The sequence below is a fragment of the Berghia stephanieae genome, chromosome 2 (assembly GCF_034508935.2).
Source record: "Berghia stephanieae isolate SIO BIC M18660-M18661 chromosome 2, UCSD_Bste_1.3, whole genome shotgun sequence".
Classification (NCBI taxonomy): Eukaryota; Metazoa; Mollusca; class Gastropoda; order Nudibranchia; family Aeolidiidae; genus Berghia; species Berghia stephanieae.
In genome coordinates, this window is record NC_088361.1 from 108,351,308 (window position 1) to 108,366,674 (window position 15,367).

A 15,367-nucleotide genomic window follows, 5' to 3' on the forward strand; every position below is an offset into this window, starting at 1 on the left:
TCTTTTTAAAAATGTGAGCTCTTATACAGCGCAATATCCACTAAACGTGCTCAAAGCGCTTTACAAAGGGTCCCTGACCAACAGCAACACGTAACATGTAGAACGAGACATGACACCTGTAAGGCGATATTATTTTTTTTCCGATAGAGACAATGCTGTTAACGGCCAAGTTTTACACCTGAGTACTATGCTGCCCTCTTAACGAAAAAGACCGTATTTGCAGAAATTTGCGAAATTCACTTTTTTACATAATGTTGACAATTAAAAGAAGTCCTTTCTATTACACTTGGTTTAATTGTCGTAAGTATCATAGTTTCTGAGATAGCATGCCGTATATGCATGAATTTTTATATTTCCTTCACGATTTTTACAGAAAAAGACCGTATGAGCTTTTATACGGTCTTTTTCCGTAAATACTAGTGGAAACTCTACCGTACGTTTTCATGACTGACTGTAGTAACGAGATATATCAAGGTCAAACCTTCGCAAGTCGTCGTTGCATTACTATTGCACCGTGTTGATTAAGACAATTCTTAATCGTTTTGACAGGAGGCATCCTTTCTATGTGCCAAAATAATGAGAATGGCCTTTATTTGCGCCACATAGATGAGGAGAAAATAAGCGCATATCTCCAAAAGTTTTAAAACTTGCGACAGTTTTACGGGATCCATTCCGTTTTCCTTATTTTAATTTAAAACATTTGCATGTCTTTGTATTATATGATATAACAATCATTTGGAATAAAAAAACATGTTCTATAGAATATGTCGGTGTGCGCATGAGAGAATATGAGTAAAGGGGTGGGGGGGGGGGGTGTTCTTTTTCTTCATTTTTCGTTTTGGCCAGATAGTCTTATACTCTATGTTATCGTATACATTTTGAAGCTTTGATTTTAAGAGTTTTGAATAAGTGGGAGCGGGGGTCGAATAAAAAGTCCTGCACATGACTATAAGATGATGACAGTTGTTGAGTTAAATATGAATTTTAATATAAACTAAAACAGAGTTGTCCAAAAAATATTGTAGATGAATAATTTGAAGGCAGTCAAAAATAGAGCATACATGATATGCACATAGCGATTATCCGAGTCCTGGTTTTATTCTTATTATATGGAATGGAATCATTTTGAGTGTCATTAAAACATTGAATTGAATTGCAATTAAATACAACGCAAAGCAATTATGTAACATAACAATATTTGCTTTTAAATGAAAACATTTCAGCTTTGACTGATAAAATATTATAGCCATCGGTTTTGTCATTGTACAGAATGTGTAGTTGTCTATTGACTGTTAGGTATATGTGCGGCTATGTGGTCTAGTGGTATGACACTCGCTTTCGGATCGGAAGGTCCTGGGTTCGAGCCTCGTGCTCGGCGCATAGTTGAGTCCTTGGAAAAGGCTCTTTACTCACATTCTCTCACCGTACTCAGGTGTAAAATGAGTACTTGGCCGTTAACAGCGTTGTCTTTGTCCGTAAAATTGTAATATCGCCTAACAGGCGGCATGTCCCGTCCGACATGTTAATTGTTGCTGTTGACCAGGGACCCCTTGTAAATCGCGTTGAGCACATTTAGTGGATATTGCGCTATATAAAGCTCAATTATAGTCAACAAAATTAGCACTGACAATATTTTGAATCAGAGCCTGTGGAGAAAACAACCATGTCACGATGAAGCCTTGTAGGGGACATAATATTATTCCAAACATTTTTCTCCATGCTTTTTATTTTTATATGATTGCAATCGTCTGTCTATGCAAATTATATGTTAATGAAGTTTTATTTAAATACAATCAGGAAACCCATCATATCGCTTATTGGTGTCCAATATGAACGCCTGCCGTGCCGTTCTTCCTTTCCACGGATAATCAATAGAAGCATTCCTGTTCTGCATTGAACTTTGAGCAAGGTAAGGACTTCTATTGGAAATGGGTGTCTAAACATGCTTTGGAATGATGACACACACACACACACAAACACACACACACTTATAAATAAACAAACACACACACACTGTTACACACACACAAACACATACAATTAAAATTAAACAAACGCACACACACACACACACACACACACACACACACACATACATAAAAGTAATCATCGGCTGTTCCATACATGCACGTTTACAGGCCAGATGACAGAAAGAATGCGTGTGTTTGTTCTAATATTCATGTAATGGGTTATATTTGTCGTTTTGAGATTATTATTTTAATTTGCCTATGAGCCAAGAACAACTTGGATTATTAGGCTTCTCAATATAAGTAATACACATCTAATGCAACATTTTCTCCTGTATGATCTGTAGTGATAGCAAGATTTCTCGTTCCATTCGACATCACAAGGTTCAAATTCTCGTGCCACATTTTTCTTCGTCATAGAAGAAGCAAAAGTAAAATGTAGAGGTTCCTCTTCCCCTTGTTTCAAAATGCGTGTTGCGATTTTTTTTTTTTTTTTTTTTTTTTTTTTTTTTTTTTTTGGTTATGAGGAATATTCTTAAATAGGAGGATTGAATTGGCTTTACCATGGGGGTCGATAAGTATGCAATGCGACATTCCTCCTTGTAACTAATATCAAGCGGTGATGAGGTTGGTCATTGCATGAATGTGTGTCAAAAATCACAAAATTTTAACCCAACGTTATGATTTTGTTTAAGGCAAGTTACATAAGTCATCCCGCTCAAATCAGGGGTGAGCATATACTACTACTACTACTACTACTACTACTACTACTACTACTACTACTACTACTACTACTACTACCACTACTACTACTACTACTACTACTACTACTACTACTACTACTACTACTACTACTACTACTACTACCTACTACATACTACTACTACTACTACTACTACTACTACCTACTACTACTACTACTACTACTACTACTTAACTACTACTACTACTACTACTACTACTACTACTACTACTACTACTACTACTACTACTACTACTACTACTACCACTACTACTACTACTACTACTACTACTACTACTATACTACTACTACTACTACTACTACTACTACTACCTACTACTACTACTACTACTACTAACTACTACTACTACTACTACTACTACTACCTACTACTACTACTACTACTACTACTACTATACTACTACTACTACTAACTACTACTTACTACTACTAAATACTACACTACTACTACTAAATACTACTACTACTACTAACTACTACTACTACTACTACTACTACTACACTAATACTACTACTGCTAACTACTACTACTACTTACTACTACTACTACTACTACTACTACTACTACTACTACTACTACTACCACTACTACTACTACTACTACTACTGCTACTACTACTACAACTAACTACTACTACTACTACTACTACTACTACTACTACTACTACTACTACTACTACTACTACTACACACTACTACTACTATACTACTACTACTACTACTACTACTACATACTACTACTACTACTACTACTACTACTACTACTACTACTACTACTACTACTACTACTACTACTACTACTACTACTACTACTATACTACTACTACTTACTACTACTACTACTACTTTCTACTACTACTACACTATACTACTACTACTACTACTACTACTACTACTACTACTACTATACTACTACTCTACTACTACTACTACTACTACTACTACTACTACTACTACTACTACTACTACTACTACTATACTACTACTACTACTACTACTACTACACTACTACTACTACTACTACTACTACTACTACTACTACTACTACACTACTACTACTACTACTACACTACTACTACTACTACTACTACTCTACTCTACTACTACTACTACTACTACTACTACTACTATACTACTACTACTACTACTACTATACTACTACTACTACCCACACTACTACTAACTACTACTACTACTACTACTCTACTATACTACTCTCATACTATACTACTACTATCTACTACTACTACTACTACTCTACTATAATACTTACTACTACTACTATACTCTGCTTCTACTACTACTACTACTACTACTACTACTACTCTACTACTTCTACTATTACTAACTACTACTACTACTACACTACACTATCTTACTAAACCTATACTACTAACTACTACTACTACTACTAGTACCTGCGCATATTTGCTGGTCTGATAACTCAAAAATGCTATGGGCTCATCGTCGTATTGGAAAGACACTGGAAACCAACGCAAAATATTGTTCATTAAAGCATTGCTTTATAATTCCACAATTATTGCCTTTAGGGTTGTTTTGAAAATTGCAAAACCGCGTACTTTATAAAATCAGTATTGTAAATAATGGGCACGATCTATATTATTACATTTTCCTGTGCTCGAGGTCATTGGTCACATTGCAAAGTGTTCTCAAAATGACCCACATAGTGAAGAGTGTTCACAATTTAAGAAACGACCTTTAAGAATTATCCAATGACTCATGGGTATGTTTACAACTTTCATAAACAAAGCAGCGTGTGTGGATGCATTGACAAATGTCCAATCGTTGTACAGCAACAAATCATGTGATTGTTGACTAGGTTGGACGAAAACATGAATATAGATCACTCCCATTGTTTTATGTGAAAAGCTGGAAGACAATCAAATCCAAACAATATGTTATAACACGTAGCTACACAAATAATTATTTATGCTCAGTTCAAGTGTGCCAGTCGTATTGTTTGGAGAGGAGGCAAACATTAAAACCCATGGTTTCTGAATAAACCACACAAGGGCACCGAGACACCAAACAATTGATTTACCATAATTGCTCATATTATTGTATTGAAAATCAGACGAGCAGGAAAATTGTCTTTACTTTCTTTTCAATTCAGCTGTAATTAAGCCACATCAAAATATGCGGCAATGAAAAACTTGATCGACTTTTTTGTAAATGAATGTAAACTGAACGCAATGGCTCTATCTAATACAAAACATAATAAACTTATGATTTTCATATTATAATTATTTTTTTCAAAAGGCAACATTCATAAATAATACAAGTGATATTTTTCCAGAAGAAATGCTAAGGTTACATGGATATTTTCGTTGTGCGGCTATGTGGTCTAGTGGTATGACACTCGCTTTCGGATTGGAAGGTCCTGGGTTCGAGCCTCGCGCTCGGCGCATAGTTGAGTCCTTGGAAAAGGCTCTTTACTCACATTCTCTCACCGTACTCAGGTGTATAATGATCACCTGGCCGTTAACAGAGTTGTCTTTGTCCGAAAAATTGTAATATCGCCTAACAGGCGTTATGTCCCGTCCTACATGTTAAATGTTGCTGTTGACCAGGGACACCTTGTAAAGCGCTTTGAGCACATTTAGTGGATATTGCGCTATATAAAAGCTCTTTTATTTATTTATTTATTTATATTTTGCACACACACACACACACCGACACACACACAGACACACACACACACACGCACGCACGCACACCCGCATAATTGTTTATATCTTCACAAGTTATTCTATTAATTCATCGATCTGTTTAATACAAAATCGGAAGGAGAAGGAACCGGGCGATAACAGTTCTTAATCGTTCAAGCTGAACAGCTCTTGAATCCCTTGCACTTACAATACAAGGTCTCAAGGCAATTTAGTTTATCATTAAAAATTTATAATACAGCCTGAAACTAACTCATTACAAAATTAAAAAATGCCTCAAATGGAACCCATCGCCTCGAACTGGTGTTATGTCGAAGTGAACTAGATTTCGAAAGTTGAATAGGAAATTTTAAAAAATCAAAATATGAAAGCTTGGATTTATTTTTATTTTTTACATTTTTTACTTTATAAATGAATAAATAAAATAAAATAAAATAGATAAAATAAAATAAAATTCCCTTTATTCATCCTTTAGGGGAATTTTGTATCTAGGGCCTATTCCAAGGGAAGACTGGAATAACCCAGGTGTTAGCCGCAGTGTAGCGCCGCAAATTTAGCTCGGGAGAGGTGACTTGCTCAAGGTCGGTACCTTTCGGGTACGAAGCGAAGACCGTACAGCTGAGCCACACTGTCTGTCCCATAGGAAACTGTACACTTTTTCCAAAATCAAACATATAAATTAAAGTAGTTGAAGTGAATAAAAAAGTGCCAGAAGACAATAGAGAATAAAAAAAAAAATTATTCTCTATTGTCTTCTGGCACTTTTCTATTCACTTCATCTCTTGTTGTTACCAACATATGTGCCTGCTCCACCAACTTTTCTGAATTAAAAATATAACTTAAACCCGAGTGCGATATGTTTGGCTGTAAATTCAATTCTTTATCTTCGACATCATCTCGACGTTACAGTGTTTCCAAGGGATGGATCACGTAAATATAAAGTACAAATGGTTCATATGCCTTTTACGGTTGGGTTGGCGTAGCTGTTTGGAATGTCACGACATGCGGTACATGAATAAATTATGAGTGGTTAGAGTTCATAGTTGATGTAAGATTCCGACGAGTCTCTCATCTATGATTCTATTATGCATTTCAATCTAGATCTTACTTAATTGCAGGCCAGAGAAGATATTCTTATAAAGGGTCTCTGTTGCAGACTAATTTCCATCTCTTTTTCATCAAAGATGTATTAAGTACATAGGGCACATCTGAGGAAAGAACTCGACAATGATTGCCTGACACGGGTCCCTGAGGGAAAATGACAAAGATGCAGACGGAAAACCACCCGGAGACGAACTATCGAGTTCTAGAGAAATGCTGTTGTGTAGTTGACATGGGGTCGGTCCGTAAAATATATTAGTGGTCAGAAAGACGTAGAGACTGTAAAATAGTATGAATGAAGTTGACGTCACTCGGCTATTTGCTATAGATAGTCCGAAGATGACGTCACTCAGGCCTTTGTCGTTGTCTTTTGCCATCCGCGTTTATGAGTAATGCTCACTGAACTGTATTAACCTGACTATAAACGTTCATGGTTACACACAGTTTGTGTGTTGGTTCGTTATACTTCTGGATGGCAAAGTTATGAGATTCTTAGGCAAGCGCATACTATCTATTGGGTTTAGACCGCAAGAGATATGATAAGTTCTCACTAAAATCTCTGTAAGACCTCTAGGTCACACCTCGACAGTTTTTGTCCCAGGACACAGTTGTCCCGTCCCACGGAGAATGTCTTCGTGTCACGACAGGTGATGGAAGCATCAGGATCAGACTGTTCCAGGACATAATACGGGGTTCGCTTGAGTACCAGGCCTTGAATTAATTTTCACTGTGAATGAAATAGGTTGCCTGCTTTACTACTTTAAAAAAAGACAGTTTCACATAATTCTGTTCACACCATGGCTTTTACATCACTGTTATCATAGATAGTCATTATCAGCTTCGTTGTACAAACATGGTTTATCTTCCGCTATACAAATAAAGTTGAAATTTATCCAATTATGGATCAATATTCATTTTTGATGAAATAACAGAAAAGACTTCAGGCCTATAGATAGAATGCGCTTGGCCAAGGAGTTCACAACATTGCCATCCGGAAGTATAACGGACCAACTCACAAACTCTGTGTAACCATGAACTTTTATAGTCTGGTTAATACAATTTAGTGAGAACAACTCACCAACGCGGATGGCAAAAACAATAACAAAGGCCTGAGTGACGTCATCTGCATACTATCTATAGATAGATCGAAGTTGACGTCACTTCGGCCTTTGTTATTGTTTTTTGCCATCCGCGTTTATGAGTAATTATCACTAAACTGTATTAACCAGACTATAAACGTTTAAGGTTACACGACATAGTTTTGTGTGTTGGTCCGTTATACTTCCGGATGGCAATGTTGTGAGCTTCTTAGCTAAGCGCACACTATCTATAGTCCAGAAAAAAAAATCGAGAGGCTTCATTGAACCCAGATCGTATCGCTGTTACTGCTGTCTTATTGAATATGGTTAGGTTCCTAGATGTGTCAATAATGCTACAAAGAATAAATTAATGTGCATAATATTAGATAGGGTCCACGACGACCTCTTTTCATTTCATCCTCCTAACTCTCTCTCCCTCTCTCTCTCTCTCTCTCTCTCTCTCTCTCTCTCTCTCTCTCTCTCTCTCTCTCTCTCCCTCTATTTCTTTCTCCCATCTAAATAAAATATTGTTTATACCACTTAAATACTATTTTACAACCACCTTTCACTGATGATAATCTATAACGCCACCAAGTTATCGGCTACCCCAATCCTGAGTGAATGCACTCATTCAGTTCTTTTTCCAAAGTAAAATACAGTTATAGAATTCCCTTCCCGAAAACTTGAGAAATTCTGGGATAATTGTTTGTCATATTATAATAGCAGAACACGACTATTGCTACTCTACAACATAAAAATGTTGTGTCTGCAGCATGTGCATTTTTGAAGATGCGGCTATGTGGTCTAGTGGTATGACACTGCTTTCGGATCGGAAGGTCCTGGGTTCGAGCCTCGCGCTCGGCGCATAGTTGAGTCCTTGGAAAAGGCTCTTTACTCACATTCTCTCACCGTACTCAGGTGTAAAATGAGTACCTGGCCGTTAACAGCCTTGTCTTTGTCCGAAAAATTGTAATTCGCCTAACAGGCGTCAGTCCCGTCCTACATGTTAAATGTTGCTGTTGACCAGGGACCCCTTGTAAAGCGCTTTGAGCACATTTAGTAGATATTGCGCTATATAAAGCTCAATTTTTTTCAATAAAGGTATGGATTGGATTATATATATATATATATATATATATATATATATATGTGTGTGTGTGTGTGTGTGTGTGTGTGTGTGTGTGTTTATATATAATGTGTGGGTGAATAAGTAGTGTTTGAACAACATCTTAGAGAATGAATAGTAAAGCACAGCTTGAAATTGTACAAAAATAGGCCAATTATGATTATTATACGTCAATTTCTATGTCGCGAAACTTCTCAGTGTAATAAGAACATTTCACAATCCGTTCGTGATTTCCATGTCTCAGGGTTACAGAGTCTTATCATGTTATAAATCCAAGCAACTTTGAACGTGGTTAGAGTCTGAATAGATGACCGTGATTGAAAAGATCTGGCCCCTCATTGTGTCCTTGGTAAAAGCACTTTAATTACATTACTCGAGTGGTTGGTGGAGCACTCGCCTCATACGCAAAGGGTCCGAGATCGATCACGATTGTTTACCAAATTCACTGTCCACCCAACAGTGATTGAGTAGCTGCGTTGTTAGATCTGGCCGAAAGTAATTTGCGATAGACTAACGTCCTATTTAAAGGATAGCATGCAATTGCTATTGTCTGTTTCATTCTACATAAATCGGGATAAAATCCCTGAAGGACTACTTAATCTTAACCACTCGGCTCGGACACTTTAAGAAGTGACAGATAGTGTAAAAGAAAATTAATTAAAATTGAGCCTCATACAGCGCATATCCACTAAATGTGCTCAAAGCGCTTTACAAGTGATCCATGGTCAACAGCAACATTTAACGTGTAGGACGGGACATGACGCCTGTTAGGCGATATTACAATTTATCGGACAGAGACAACGCCGTTAATGGCCAGGTAATCATTGAACACCCGAGTACGGTGAGAGAATGCGAGTAAAGAGCCTTTTCCAAGGACTCAACGCCGAGCGAGGCTCGAACCCAGGACCTTCCGATCCGATAGCGAGTGTCATACCACTAGACCACATAGCCGCACATTAATAGTAAGAATGCTACTTTTAAGAAGAAATATGCCTGGCGACTTATGACTTATGTAATAAACATTTAGTGCCATATTGGGGTAAAAGATTGTAGAACGCATTGAGGATGAAGCCTCCGTGGAAACACGCTACATAAATGGTAGTAGTAGTATCGAATGGCTACACCTCTATCTTGACTCTTTTAATCCATTCTTCAAATTCTTTTCCTGCCTTATAGACTGTCTCGTAGCCTCCTGATAGGCTTGTCACTGGGCAGTGGATGACGATGTGGTCCATTGTCTCAGGGCCTCCTTTGCAATGACGGCATGCATCTGATTCTCTCAGATTCCATCTATGCATGTTAGCTGCGGTTCTGCCATGTCCTGTCAAAATGCGGTTAGAGGTGGCCCAGCGTTTTCGGCTATTGCAGAGAAAGCCAGATGTTTTTCTCTGTTGGGTCGGGTATGATGTCGCCTCCCCTGGGGCTGTCTTGGTTCCACATCGACATCCATTCCTCTTTCACATAAATGGTAATATACAAAAATAAATATAACAGTTTCAAAAAAAAAAAAGAACAAAATACCAAACGCGGGACGTTTCGGGCTCAAAACACGTCTTCAGCCATCAATAAGTAGTCCTTCAGAGCCATTGGGCCCTATGGAGCCGGAGTTTATCCCGGTTTCTATAGCGTGATAATAGCAATTGTTTGCTATCCTTTGGATGGGACGCTAGTCTATAGCAAAGTACTTTCGGCCAAATCTAACAGACTCAGCTATCCATTCGCTGCTGGGTGGACAGGGTGGTCAGAAAAAAATTTCGACTGCGTCCGGGATTGATCTTGGTCCCTCTGCGTGTGAAGCGAGTTTTCTACCAACTGAACTATCGGGACTCTCAATCAACAATACACAAACAACAAAAACACGAATACAATAGATACTAACAACCAGATAGCAGAGAAATATTTGGCACTTCCTTTCCGTAAGTAATAAGATCATGAAAAAAATGGGAATTATAATTTAGATTTTATATCAATAATCATGAGCGAAACTCAATTTCCTTCTGAGGATGCAAAATATGATATATTGGGCATCTTATGAATTTTTAAACAAATCAACAGGAGAACATCCATACCCATAGTCACCTTAAGCATCACAAGTGGCTGTTTTCATTTAATTAATGTTCATATGATACGAATTGGCATATTATTTCCTGAATGTTTTATTTTCTATCAATTTTTAATCCGACTCTTGCGATAGAATATGATGTTATATTCTATTACATATTATTATCATTTGATATTGTTATTTTCCCTTAGATACGATAACAAAGTGTTGTGATACATTTCGAAATCGGGAAAGGCTCGGTGGATTCGGGAGGGTCTTCATGATAAAATTCCATTTATTCATCCCATAGGGGAAATGTGTCCTTAGGGTCTATTCCAATGAAAGACTCGAATAACCCAGGCGTCAGCCGCAGTGCACAGCCGCAAACTACGGCGAGGCTACTTGATCAAGGCCGCACAGTGCAGCGGATATTCGAACTCGATACCTATCGGATACGAAGCAAAACCGTACCACTGAGCCACGCTGCTTTCTGTTCAATACAATTTCTGGTATCTGCCAATGATTGTGCAATATCGAATGTCTGGATGAAATGCAGTAAAACATTTCTATATGGAGTGTAATATGTTGAAAATAAATCTATTATAGGATTATACATGGTTTAGATTTATTAAATGAGTTATTTTTATCGCGCCAAATAACTCACGAGCTTGCGAAAATATTCTGCAGTCTTTGAATAAACTTTTTATTTCAACGCGTTCAAAGCATTGTTCAACGATTGTGTATTTGATAGGGGTTTCCAATGAGAGAGGTGAAATAATATTAGTTATAACATTACAATATACCTCAACGATTGCCCAGGTCCCAAAAGTAGCGATATAAACTAGGAATTACTTCCGTTACATTTCCCTATCAGAACATCGACCTGTAACTTAAGATTCCGATTCGAAAAATAAAGATGATTTATCAAATATTCATTACATCGAATCTTTCCCTATATCTTAGGGGAATACAAGTGGAAAAAACCATTCAAATGCTTGAGGTTTCATTCAGCCATACGTCGGCCTATATCAAATCAATCAATTACTTAGCCGAAATCCACTTGAAACAATCAAGACTTCCTATTCCGTTTATAAATCATTCATCTTTTTCAACAACAACATCTTTCATCACTTTCTTTTATCAAATACCATTTCATTCACAAAGCACTAATTCAAAATTCGTATTTATTGAGCTGTCCTTTGTTAAGCAACACAAATACGGATTAAACATTCCTGAAAACACGAGACGGGCTTCCTTTTCAAATGTCAAATGCGTTGTTAATTGTTATTCCGTCAATTTGCGTCATTACGTACAGATTCCCTGTGTTTATGATCCATTTTCTGTCAAATTCTGTCGTTGAACGATGAATTCTATCTTGTGATCGGATTACAGTCCATAATTTGAATTCAATGCCCGTGAAATACAGGGGGAAAAAGAAAGACTCGATTCGCGTCACAGCTATGTTATACAACTTCGTTACTTTCTTTTTCTTCCGATTTGAGATTTTTGAGGATTTTTTTCGCTAGAATCTCCCTATGAGCCTATCATTTCATTGAGTTTAAACCTACATTTATTGTCTATTTAACTCTCTGCTTACCAACCACGGGAAGGTCTTCAAATTTGTTACGATGCAACTTACAGTTTTCTCATTCGGATTGCTTTTTTGTACTCGCAAAATTTAAATAAAATCCGTTGTTATAGTCAATAAGTAAAACAATCGATTTGACGAGATTTGAAAAAAAGCATTATTTAATGGAGCAAAGCTGGGGTAATAAATTTATGGCTGAGAGTTGTTTTTTTGTTTTTTTTCTATTTGAAGAGTGTAGAGCAACTTTGCACGTTTTGAAAAATAATGGTGGCCCTAACAACAATAACAAATAATAAACCAATTGGTTTTGAAACACCCTTAACATGCAACGGGTTAAGGATAGTCATAATCTAGGTTCCATTTCCAATAGAATATTATAAGCTCAAGTTTAATTGTTATGTCGTATGGCCAGGAAGAAAAGACAATAACGGTTTTATTCGCACACAAAGAGAAATATCGAGCAGACCCCCTCCCTTTTTGTGTTCTCCGTAAGGACCACGGAGACTGGGAAGGAGAAAGTATGATATACAGATATATAAACATTGAGACAGAGGAATATATATAAATAGAGAGAGAGAGAGAGAGAGAGAGAGAGAGAGAGAGATCGATAGACATATAAATAGATAGATAGATAGATAGATAGATAGATAGATAGATAGATAGATAGATAGATAGATAGATAGATAGAGAGATAGAGAGAGACAGTCAGAGAGAGAGAGAGAGGTGGGATAGATAGATACATAGATAGATAGAAAGATAGGTAGAGAGAGAGAGAGAGAGAGAGAGATTTCGATAGTCATATTATATGAATATTGAGACAGAGAGAGAGAGAGAGAGAGAGATGGATAGAGAGAGAGAGAGAGTAGGGTAGACAGATATATTGAGACAGAGGAAGATGAGAGAGGTGGAGATTGGGATTGACAGATATATAATATTGAGACCGAGGAAGAGAGAGAGAGAGAGAGAGAGAGAGAGAGAGAGAGAGAGAGAGAGAGAGAGATCGATAGACAGATATAAAACTATTTAGACAGAGAAGGAGCACAGACGCACAGAGAGAGAGAGAGAGAGAGTAGGAGAGACAGATATATAGAAATTAGACAGAGGAGAGAGAGAGAAAGAGAGAGAGAGAGAGAGAGAGAGAGATAGACAGATATAAAACTATTGAGACAGAGAAGGAACACACACGCACAGAGAGAGAGAGAGAGAGAGAGAGAGAGAGAGAGAGAGAGAGAGAGAGAGGGGGGGAGTAGGAGAGACAGATATATAGAAATTAGACAGAGGAGAGAGAGAGAGAGAGAGAGAGAGAGAGAGAGAGAGAGAGAGAGAACAGAAGGGAAGTGGGAATCTAGATGAAGTAATGATAAAAGCATTTGTCATAGTTCTTCTTCTTCTTCTTCTTCTTCTTCTTCTTCTTCTTCTTCTTCTTCTTCTTCTTCTTCTTCTTCTTCTTCTTCGTTCCTCGCTGAATATCAATATTTATTTGTTACCAGCCGATTTGAAACGGTACTATGTAGCAATGACCCTGGTGCCTAAAATTGAATTTGAAGCTTTGTTCATAAAATTTTAGCTAAACTAGACGCTATGAAAGAAAATGGTGAGTTTCACTTCTTTAACTTTCATTCACTTATTCTAACTGACTTGCGACACGTCTTACGACATTAAACTCATTCCGACAAAATCCATATTGGGACATGAGTCGCATAGCTTGTTTCTAAATTATCAAAAACTTGTTTGATTATCCGCTGTGGCATCAATCGGATTCAATAGTCTGATGTCACGTCGCCCAGCAACGACGGCCATCTTGGTTCTAAACAAAGAAAATCGATACTTTCTATTCTTCATGCTGACTAGAACTTTTCATATGTCTTGTGATCAGAATGTGTAAAAGTCAAAACATGGTCAGATTTATAATGGTTTTTGTTCCTCTAGATACGCTTTTATGCTCGTGGGAGAAATATTTCATACGGCGTCCGCCATTGTTCCGATAGTTTAGAGCCAGTTACTAAGTTACCATGCGTCATTACGAGAGAAGTGACGTTACGACTGTTGAAGCGTATTAAGCAGAAACTGGGGTGACTAAGACCAACAGATCATTAGAGCGTTTTACATTTTACATTTTTGAAACATCTTTTTTGTTTTGTATAGATCGACCTACTATTGGGATAAATGGATGTTTACTTATTTTGCAGTTCTCATTACCCCATATGTTTTGGACTCGTCTTTGTAATAGTAAATACTCTCAAACAACTGCACAATGTTGTCCAATACATCAAAGGTGCGACTTTGTGATCTTGTCAGAAGGAGAAGAAAGAATAATAATAATAATAATAAGAAGAAGAAGAAGAAGAAGAAGAAGAAGAAGAAGAAGAAGAAGAAGAAGAAGAAGAAGAAGAAGAAGAAGAAGAAGAAGAAGAAGAAGAAGAAGAAGAAGAAGAAGAAGAAGAAGAAGAAGAAGAAAAAGTTTGTTGCGTGTTAACAAAAGTTATATAAAATGAAAGAGCACGGTGTCACAAATACAACAATATAAGCAGTCCGAAATAAAAATATGTATAACACCAGTAAAAATTAGAAAATGGTCATAAATTGTGGAGCAATAAAAACACAGCCTGTCTGTGTTTTTATTGCTCCACAATTTATGACCATTTTCTAATTTTTACTGGTGTTATACATATTTTTATTTCGGACTGCTTATATTGTTGTATTTGTCACCCTGCTCTTTCATTTTATATAACTTTTGTCGGCTTCTAACTGGAATATTTAGTGATTTTACGTGATTTTTACATTATTTCTGAATATTTAAAATGGATTTTATCGACATGAAAAGTTCTCACCAGGCGTATCTAGCTATCAAATTCAATTTTAATATTTTTATTCCCAACTCAATTTTTATACCAAGCAAATATTTGCCGTGAACTATTTTTAAACACTGACTGTTTTCACCAACATATTTATAGAAACCAAAGAGGTGGAAGCACCCTCCAAGACCACCACCAACACCGACAACAATACAAGTAA

The 15,367-nt window shown here is 37.0% G+C and overlaps 1 protein-coding gene across 1 annotated transcript in view; it reads right to left on the bottom strand.

The window, feature by feature from the left end:
• Positions 1-10,047: 10,047 nt before the first annotated feature.
• The window catches only part of LOC144964085 (transient receptor potential cation channel subfamily M member 3-like), a 40,448-nt gene continuing 35,128 nt past the window's right edge, over positions 10,048-15,367 (bottom strand). Inside the window, exons 13-15 of the mRNA XM_078898026.1 lie at positions 12,796-12,856; positions 11,266-11,330; positions 10,048-10,177 (exon numbers count right to left, since the gene is read on the bottom strand). Of these exons, the coding sequence (XP_078754152.1) occupies positions 10,048-10,177; positions 11,266-11,330; positions 12,796-12,856 (256 nt within the window). The remainder of the gene's footprint in view (positions 10,178-11,265; positions 11,331-12,795; positions 12,857-15,367) is intronic.